Raw genomic sequence first — 10,126 nt, 5'->3', positions numbered from 1 at the left:
ATAGGCTATAGAACACCAGCAGTGACATTTAGTCTACAAAGAAGTTATTTGGCTAAATGGGCGCGTACTTATTTGCTTTGTTTATCCAGTAACAGTTACAGTTGAACTTTGCAGTAGTTCCCTTTCTAAATCAAAATCCAGACAGAATAGTCTAATTTATATTCTATTAATAGAATCATTCAGGGCAGATAAAGCACATTCTTAGAGGAGTCCTTTATAAGCTACCATTATTTATATAAATACATGACCAACATTTAATTCGGAACTTTATTTAAGGCTATACACACTGGGCACTGGAAAAATATTCACACTTCATGAGAAAACAGTTGCAGTTCTCATCCCTTCCTGTTAGTGTCGGTAACGGGTCAGAAATATGGTCTATTCAAATGACACTACAGACGAAGAAACCGGTTTGTCCAATCGACTTTCGGGAAAAAAGACAGCCAGAAGCGTTGACTACTTTCTCGGGAATATGTAGTGTACGTTATGAGCTTTCACGTGAGAGTGTTTTTGGTGATGGCTTCTATTTTAAACTACACCGCAAGTCTGGACTTCGATCTAAAGGAATTTGATCACAACGATGTATAGCCGGCGCATGCCAACGCTGCGACAGTTAACTTAAAACATGTTGTTGCTTTTACGCTTGACCAGTTTATTGTAGTTAACATCGCCGTATCCGAGGTCTTGTGGAATCCTAATTGAATTAGGTTGGAGGCTAATATGCACTCTACGGGTAACATTACTTTTGTGCTAGCTACCTAGGGTCTGTTACGTCTTCGCCCTAAATGTTTTGATATCAAAAGGGCCGAACAATGTCTCAACTACTGGAGTCAGAGGAGAATACCCCGCTGCTTAAAGGCGATGTCGACAGGTGAGTGTTTAATCCATTACAGAATCGTCTAGCTCAGAAGATGAGTTAGCTATGGCTATGTTGATATCGCTTACTCTGCAGTGCACTCCAGAAACGTGATCTTTCGGCGAACTGACTGTCCTGTAAATCGATAACTTTGTGGCTTGTCATGTTGTTGACGCGTGACCATAATAGGTGCATTATTAACATTGTGCGAGTAAGATTCTGCCTACTATCCTGCAACAATTTGGAAACATCTATCTGTTAGCCTGTACCAGTTTGGTTGGCAGTTTTGGCTCCATTAAGAGTGCACGGTGTTCGTTGTGGACAGACCTACGTATGATCGGAGGAAAACGCTGTACCAACATGACCATGTAAAGATTGATTGAGTGACTGAGTTGTTTACAAACATTAATTTTCTGTAGTGACGATGACGCGTACAAGAGCAGGTGGAGGTCCATTCGAGTCATGTACTTCACGATGTTTCTCAGCAGTGTTGGTATGTGAAAATGTTGCTGTTATATTTGATTGTCATCTTGGGTTACACAGTCAGTAGGCCTACATGAGACAGACTGAGTTGTGTTTAGAAAGCACAAAGCAAGTTTTGATTGTATTATAGTATGTGTTGTGAATGATAAAAACTTCTTTATTTCAGGTTTCACTATTGTCATCACATCCATTTGGCCTTTTCTGCAGAAGGTGAGAGAAATGAACAGCAACAACCACATTTGCGGTAGAATTCTTAGAGTTACACCAAAACATTCATTCTGAGAAGTCATGGTTTGAATAAGACTGAGATTTGAATATTGAAACAAGCAGAAGTAGGTCAGGAAGTACGATTGGAGGGTGGATGGTTGTCTTTCCCAAAACAGACCATGAGAGGAAGCAAAAAGTTTCTTTTCCCCCATAGAAACACAATTAAGTAGTTTTCTGCGCTGAGATGCCCTCATGATAGAGCCATTCACCTGACAAAAACAAAGACTGTATTCACCTTAGCCCAGAAAATACTGTGAATGCAATAATGCTTCTGTCTACTTCTTGAGAAAAAAAAGAAGTAAATGAATGAAGGAGAAGAGACATATGCCCACACAGCTCAGCAGCCACAACCTAACTGAAAAGGAAGTGGGTGAAAAAAAGGATAGAACACAGCAAAATAGCTTTCCAGTCAGCAGGTTTTTGATGAGTAATAATGACGTCAGATATGTTGAGCTCTCCTGTGTGTTTATGTCCTGATTAAATAAGCTATATAGTAGGAAAAGTAAAATATTGTCTTTATCTCTCTCTGTCCTCAGATTGATGGGACTGCAGATGCCAGTTTTCTTGGCTGGGTGGTGGCTGCCTACAGCCTGGGTCAGATGGTGGCCTCGCCCCTTTTTGGGCTCTGGTCCAATCACAGGGCCTGCAGAGAGCCGTTGGTCTGCTCCATATTCATCAATGTCTCGGCTAACATCTACTACTCGTACTTGAACCTGCCTACCTCTGAGAATAAGTACCACATGCTGATGGCACGAATATTTGTGGGCTTCGGGGCAGGTTGGTGACCAGTATAGTTTTTAGTACGATTATTCAATACTAAAACGGCGTTATTATAATCTGATAACCTGTATGTTTTAAAACACGTAAGGGTATGTGGTAGCCCCTTGAATGGATTCTGTGGATCCTCTTTAGGTAATGTGGCGGTGGTGAGGTCTTATGTTGCTGGAGCCACGTCACTGAAGGAGAGGACCAGTGCCATGGCTAACATGAGTGCCTGTCAGGCTCTGGGCTTCATCCTTGGGCCAGGTGTGTGCATGAGGAATCATGGGGAGAGGATCCTAATTTTTGTCACTGTGGGAAAAGAACACGGATCAAGGATTAGATTTGTTTGACTCTTTGAACCCCTGATTTTCTTAGTCTCATATTATTCTCACATGATTTGAACCTTATGCAGTCCTCCTCTTTGTCAATTCCCTGTCAAGCTGTCTGGATTAATATCAGTCAGATCTTTAGTTTATCTTTTCTAATTCGATTCTTATTGTTCAGACAGACAGTAGGCTATAAGTAAAGTTAAGGTTGTATCCATCATCCACAATCAGTGTGCATGTATTGTTACTTCTGTTACTAGACCTACTAGACTAGTTCACTTTTATGGTTCATCTCTAATTCTCCCTTGGGTTGTGACGGTAGCTTTGCAGGCTGGTTTGTCAGTGGTTGGTGAGACGGGCCTGTCTGTGCCCATCATCAAGCTGGAGGTTAACATGTACACCGCTCCGGCCCTGCTGGCAGCCTGCTTCGGTGTTATCAACATCTTACTGGTGATCCTGGTGCTCAGGTGAGGTGAAGCCCGTCCTATTCACACTGCTTTGGTATTGCGTTGTGTTGATTTTGCCATTTGTCATAGTTGTAGATAGTTGTAGCATGCATTTTCTTAATCGGAGCACTCAGACAACGGCAACTCTAGCTGCTTTGGCATTGAATCCATGTTATCATCACTTGGTCACTTGAATGGAGTTGTATTTTTACGGTTTGTTGTATGCACTGTAGTTTGTCTGATTTTACCAGCTTTTGCCATTGCTTTTATTTGTCCAGTAGAGAACATTTTGTTGATGACCATGGAAGGCAGATTCGATCAATCAACGACATCTCAGAGGGTAATTTGTGAAACTAAATAGAAACGTATTTATTTTGTACATGTGTATTAACACCTAACATGTTGTCTTTCTGGATAGAGCTTCATGTATCTCAGCAACACCATAAGGGATGCAACGCTATACAGTAGTGTGTGGTACCTTTCGGTACGCCCCCTGTTAAGACTGTCCCTGGGCCTTATCAGTGCTCTGTAAGCAAATAGGAGTTGGAGAAGAAAGCTACAGACTAAATGATCTCGGCTCCAACTTGACAATGGCAAATGCTAGTTAACCTTAGACAGAGAGATGCACATTTGGAGAGCCATCTCCGTCTTTCAAATTCGCTGTGAGGGAATTTGGATTAAGTGTTCAAAATGATGACTATGGTAAGAACGCTAAGAACAAAGTACAGTCTCTAACCCTAACCCTAACCCTAAGTGTTCAAAATGATGACTATGGTAAGAACGCTAAGAAACAAAGTACAGTCTCAAACATTGCTTTGCCACTTTTGGCGACTCGAGTGTAAACGCTCTCATTGGTCTCATTTACACGGCTATCACCCGAGCAAGGCAAGGAGAATCCACACAATAATCCCATTTGTTTTTTCCCTGTTGCCTCCCAACATCAATTTGTGACGAAAAAAAAAAAACCTATGAGAGAGCAGACCTCCACCAAGGCCAAATGCCACATCTGGCAATGTCAGGGAAAGTGCATCTAAATGTGTGAGGCTGCAAGTCGGATCTTCTACAAACATTTTTGGGGTTATTTCTTGGCCCATGCTACAACTTTCCACCACGTTTCATTGAGATTTAGTCGTTTTTGGTTAATCCTGTTTATAGACAGAGAAACTAACAAAAGGCACCAACAATATAAAGGAAAGCAGCAGGAGTATTTATAGCCAGATTTATAGCCCTATTTGGTGTTTACTGACTCAGGATTATATCAGGTGATGGAACAAAATTAACTAAATTACAGTGTCCTCTCCCACGGCCACTGCAGCATCAAAGCTGAGTGGTGATTGTGAAACAAAAGTAGATTTGAACCATCATTCAAAAAGTCTGTCATAACCAAGTTTGATCATGTTGAACTTAAGAGTTGTTATCATTGAGTTATCTTTGCTGTTGAGTAAGGACATGCCTTGGTATTAATTTGTTTAGCAGATACTTGTATCCAGGCCTTATACAGTGTATGGAAACCCTGCATTTACTAATTAGTATGTGTGGTACTAAGCATGTGTTCTAGGGCACTAAACCCATGACATTGGTGTTCGTAGTCAGGGATGAATAAGGATGTATGTGTTAAGGAATTTCATTTTGACTGTCTCTCCCCCGTCCCCTCAGAACGGGTGTCTGTTCCTTTGGACGGCGAGGGAGACATTGACCAGATCGCTGTGGTGACCTCCAATGTCCTGTTCTTCATCATCTTCTTCATCTTTGCTATATTTGAAACGTAGGTCTTGTGATCTAGTAGTTATTATTCAAGGTAAATTACAAATGGGAAATTGGTGTTTATATAGCAGATGCCATCTTTAAGAAAAAACTGTTTAAGACAACATGAGTGTGCATTCTTATTGGAGCGTTTGTCTCCTGTCTCTTTCTCTGTGTCTTTGTGTCCATCTTTAGTATATCCACACCTTTGTCGATGGACATGTTTGCATGGACAAGAAGACAGGCGGTTTTGTATAATGGAATTATACTGGCCTGCATCGGTTTTGAGTCCATCTTCGTCTTCATTGCAGTGAAGGTTATCTCCCAGAGGTAGGTTGAATTGTGGGTACAAACCACACATTCTGTTAACTGTAAACTGGCTGTTACAACTTCCGCATGGTAGCTCTACCCTACATGTATGTCTGTTGAGTACAGAAGCCTCACATAGAATGAATAACTCTGGAGCAAAGTTCTACAGATGTTGAGGCTAGATTAGCAATAAGGTCTGCCAATAATGGAGTGATTGTGTGACATAGAAAGAGGAATGACACCCACGAATACCTTCGCTTCCCTTTTCTGTAAAAGTGTACTTAAAGCAGGTGTTGTGCGGTAACGGCATGAACAGTCTGATTTCTTTAACTCACACTTGGTGTTTTGGAGCCAGGTATCAGCTGGAAACTTTATGATGAGAGTCTAATTGTGGGCACAAGTAGTTACAGTCTTAGAAACTGGTCTGCACAGAAATTCTATGCTGGCTGAATCAGCATCATTCATTTAACCTGTGCCTTCATCGGTGAAAAATGTCATACTCATTTCAGAAACCTGCTAATCTGTGGGAGATTCCCTTTGGCCTAAGAACAAATGAATGAGTGGGCGGTGACTCGTTTCCTTGTTGTTGTTTCAGGGTTGGGGACCGGCCGGTACTTTTGGGGGGTCTGGTCATCATCTTCTGCGGCTTCTTCCTTCTCCTTCCCTGGGGCAACCAGTACCCCAAGATCCAGTGGGCAGGTAGGCAGCACACGTCCGATGTGTTTCTCCCCTCCACAGTGGACCAATGTCAATACTAATGTGATGTGACTGCAAGCAGAGGTATCACTCAGTGGATCTCCTTTTACGGTACTGGAAGGTCTCAGATATCTTTAATATAGTATGCCAACAGAACACTGAATCCAGCCATGTTACTATGGTAACCTTACAACATAAAACAATGTGAAAAGATAATGTGGACAAGAAGTGGAACAACTGACACTTCTCAGGGTTGAAACCTTCTTTTGTGAGTCAGTCCTGGCAGGGTGAGCAGGATTGGAATAACAATATGATACAGAGTCAAAAGACCGAGATGACACACCAGCAGAGAAAATTGAAATTGTATTCAATTTTCATGTTGAGTTTACGGCTCTAGCACCACTCTTCTATACATTTTGAATTCTTGAGCAACTATCTGTTGTCTTTTTTGTAGTCCAAACACTCCCACTGTTAATGCCTCACTTTAACAGTGCAAGGGTTGCAGCTGGTCTGTTGTAATGCCCATTCCTTTTTTTGGTTGTATTTCACAGTTCTTTACTTGCACCTTTGGAATTGACCTCGATGTTAATACCATTCAAGCAACTAAAATGGTGTCTTTTATTGACTGTCAACTTGGTGACGTACTATCAAATACTAGCTTGACAACTTTTAACTTATTTTGCCACTTCTGTTTTGAGCTTTCACATTTTGTGTCTTGCGTGCATTCCTCTTCTCCTAGTTTTGAAACTATGTTTGTCACATGGGAACCTTGAAGGGCACACAGAGTGTCTGTGTCTACATTTTGCCTTTGGAATTCCTTGTCAGAGATTAATGTTGTGTAGTCATACTGGGACGTCACTTGTTCCACGTCCTGTTTCACATCACCCTTTCACATTGTTTTATGTTGTAATGTTTCATAGTAACAGGGCTCGATTCAGTTTTCTGTTGCTGTTCGATAATATTAATATATTATTAATTCTGTAAAGGTGGCGTACGCCTATTTTGAAAATATCTGAGACCTTCCAGTACTGTAAAAGGAGATCCACTAAGCGATACAGAGGCTTGCAGACACATCACATTAGTATTGATATTGGTCCAAATCAATTTTGATAACAGGCTGAAAACAACCGAAACAGATGTCCTTAAAAGTGGTGGAAGACCAGATTCCCATGATTTGGGAAATCCAGGAGTAAGGTAGCTGTAACTAATAAAGTGAAAAAGCTAATATTGACTATCAGGGATATTGTAGGAAATCCCAGACTGGAAGTGAGAAGCAATTTCCATCTGGGGAATACAGAGGAAACTTAATATCCTTTTCCTGAGCTTTTTCATTTAAGTAACTGGGTTATCTTGATTCTGCGCCTAAAGTGACAATGCCTTATTTATAGCATGAATGTGTGTCGTGTGTTTAATTCATTACTCATTACTAATTCATATCCCTCCAAACACAATCACCTTCACAAACAGAAAACACTGCTTTTAACTCCACCGTCACCCTCTCCCTCTCTCTGTCTCCTGCACACCCATAGACATCCATAACAACAGCCTGCCCCAGCAGGTGATGGCTTCAGCAGTGTTGGCACCCAATGCCACCGTGGAGCCCACGGGCTGCCCAGCTGATCAGGTCTGGTGCCTGTACACCCCCGCCATCCACCTGGCCCAGTACCTAACCTCCGACTTCATCATCGGAGTCGGCTTCCCGGCCTGCAACGTCATGTCCTACACACTCTACTCTAAGATACTTGGGCCTAAACCACAGGTAGTGCCCACACTCCCTCACACCCACAGCTTCTCTCTCACTCTCTCTCTCTTTCTCTCTCTCTTTCTCTCTCTCACTCTCTCTCTCTCTTTCTCTCTCTCACTCTCTCTGTCTCGCTCTGCTGTTCTTACACATTGTTAGCCAGTCAGGAAATCCTTTTCCAAGAAGTACAGGTAATCCAAGACAAACACATTAGCATTTTCCCCAGTTTCGCATTTTCGCAGAAGGGTAGTACATTTGAAGCTTAAACTCTTGTTAAATAAACATTTCGACAGATCCTCATTAATTATTTGGGTTGGTAAACGGTGCGTCAGCTACCTGCAAAGTGTGACAGTTCAAGTGTGACTGTATGCATTGGTGTTTGTGTACATAACCTTGTGTGTGTGTGTTTGTGTGTGTGTGTGTGTAGGGTGTGTACATGGGCTGGCTGACGGCGTCGGGCAGCGGTGCGCGGACCCTGGGCCCTGTGTTCGTGTCTCAGGTGTACAGACTGCTGGGCCCTCGCTGGGCCTTCAGCCTCATCTGCGGTATCGTGCTGGCGGCCATCTTGCTGCTGGCCGGCATGTACAGACGCCTCATCGCCTTCTCCGTCCGACACGGCAGGATAGAGGAGTGACGGAGAGGGAAAGGATGGATGAAGTGAGAGATGGATGGACTTGTGGGATGAACGGATAGAGACTTTTTAACATTTTAACACTTGTGTGAGTTGACTTGAATGAACAGATATAGGTTGAGTCCGCTGCAGGGGAGTTGGTATCCAGGAGGAGCACTGGTCATCACTGATGTGACATGACAGTCACTACAAGTCCAACCTAGGGATATTTTGCTCTGCTCTTTTGGGACTTCGGACTTCGGAGCCTGAAAGCGGTGTGCAGTAACTGACAGTGGAGACCCAGAGGAAGAACACTAACCGATAAGCTGTACAGCGGCATTGACTGCTCCCCGTTCCGGATAGGGACTATAACCTGAGACTAAGCTCTGAGGCTAACTCTGACTACTGATTTCTGCCAAAACTGGTGTAACTAGTTTAACAGTCGCTCATCTCATTCTTTAAATATGTGGAATTTTAACTGTTAAAACATACAACACTCTAATGTAATGTACTCATTACACAGTGACAACATTCAGCCATCAAAGATAATAACGCATAAACACATTATGAGGATAAAACAATGAAAACAAGTAGTCTACTTGGCACCTAAAAAGCCAAGGCTAGATGAGATTTCTCTCTTTTGGACTACTTTCAGCATCAAGGTGTTTGGATATGTTTTCAAACCTCTTTAATGACTTAAATCTTACACTGTAAAACTGATGTTTGCTTGTTTTCTGCTGTGCTTGTACCCAGTAACTAATGCATTCAGTTGTTATTAATATTTAATTACACGGTGCCTAGTAGGACCAATCTCTGCATATTTGTAATAACAATGGTTGCAAATGGCCTATTGAAGCTCTTTTTATTTGAAAAGAGATTGTACAGTATTTTCAGACATGTAACTCTGAACAATTTCAGTATAATATTTTAAATAACTCTTTAATTTTATTTTTCAGAAGACTCGATTTTTAAACACTGTGGTAACAAACCTGGTGAATAATTGGGTTGAATGGGTCATTCATATGTGGAAGTACTGGATATTCATTGTGTGTATTAAACACAGCTTACCCTAGTCACTGGATTTCTGTTTAAATCTATTCAGTGTTTTGAAAGGCTTGTAGCAAAAAAAATGCATTGCATGCCCAACAAACCTCAGATGTGCCCACATGTGGGTTCACTCAGTTCTCATATCCTGAATGACGTGAATAATAATAAATAGGAAGGCTTCAAGATTATAAAGGCAGTACCGGCTCACACCACACGTGTGCACACTGAGTCAATAAAAAATACATTGGGAAGAGCAGACTCTCATCCTGTCTGGTCCAATACATCGAAATAAATGCTTTCATGCATAGTGTCCATAGTGTAATACCTCCTCTAAACCAGGAGAGGAGCATCTTCTAAACCTGTAGTCGGTTGTTTAATCATTGTATATGAAATATGACATAGTAAATTAAAATAGGCAGATGGGAGTGCACATGACCCTGTGACATCTGAAATATCTGTCAAATATTTTTTTCTACAAGTAACAAAAACTATTTCTGATAAACTATGTTATGAGTTCTTTTATCAAAGCTTAATCAATATGTTTTTTTTTTTTTACTTTTTTTTCTCTGAGTGAAAATGTAACTGTCCACTGTAGTGGACGTATTTTGACCCCATGTGCCAACTGGAAAAGATAGCATTAGGTATTTAATATTATGACATATATATTACTTCCAAGTAGCATTAACATGTGCTGAAAAGAATCCACAGGACGTAGCCAAAAGGTGGAGCAAGAAGAAGAAAGTCCTCCAGATCTTGCTCCCATAAGCTCTTCAACACCAGCGTGGGCGGCAGACATCTTACATCAGTGTGTGGCTTCATATTCGCATTGGCGTAAAACCA

The 10,126-nt window shown here is 41.6% G+C and overlaps 1 protein-coding gene across 1 annotated transcript; it reads left to right on the top strand.

Annotated features, from left to right (window-relative positions):
• Positions 1–656: 656 nt before the first annotated feature.
• Positions 657–9,214, top strand: mfsd8 (major facilitator superfamily domain containing 8). The gene is made up of 12 exons (XM_080838615.1): positions 657–871; positions 1,276–1,349; positions 1,506–1,549; positions 2,143–2,383; positions 2,519–2,632; positions 3,017–3,161; positions 3,419–3,480; positions 4,797–4,905; positions 5,079–5,213; positions 5,788–5,891; positions 7,418–7,647; positions 8,057–9,214. The coding sequence occupies exons 1-12, from the start codon at positions 813–815 to the stop codon at positions 8,261–8,263; spliced, it is 1,524 nt and encodes a 507-aa protein (XP_080694741.1). The 5' UTR covers positions 657–812; the 3' UTR covers positions 8,264–9,214.
• The last annotated feature ends 912 nt before the right edge of the window (positions 9,215–10,126 follow it).

The sequence above is a fragment of the Sprattus sprattus genome (genome assembly GCF_963457725.1).
Source record: "Sprattus sprattus genome assembly, chromosome: 5".
In the NCBI taxonomy this organism is placed as follows: Eukaryota; Metazoa; Chordata; class Actinopteri; order Clupeiformes; family Clupeidae; genus Sprattus; species Sprattus sprattus.
This window is presented reverse-complemented; position numbering and strand designations above follow the sequence as displayed.

Bases quoted from the DNA above. Each gene is read 5' to 3' on its own strand.
- mfsd8 (XM_080838615.1), top strand. From the start codon at position 813: ATGTCTCAACTACTGGAGTCAGAGGAGAATACCCCGCTGCTTAAAGGC. The intron at 3,481-4,796 runs GTAATTTGTGAA...CCGTCCCCTCAG, and splicing joins AATCAACGACATCTCAGAGG to AACGGGTGTCTGTTCCTTTG. The intron at 5,214-5,787 runs GTAGGTTGAATT...TTGTTGTTTCAG, and splicing joins GTGAAGGTTATCTCCCAGAG to GGTTGGGGACCGGCCGGTAC.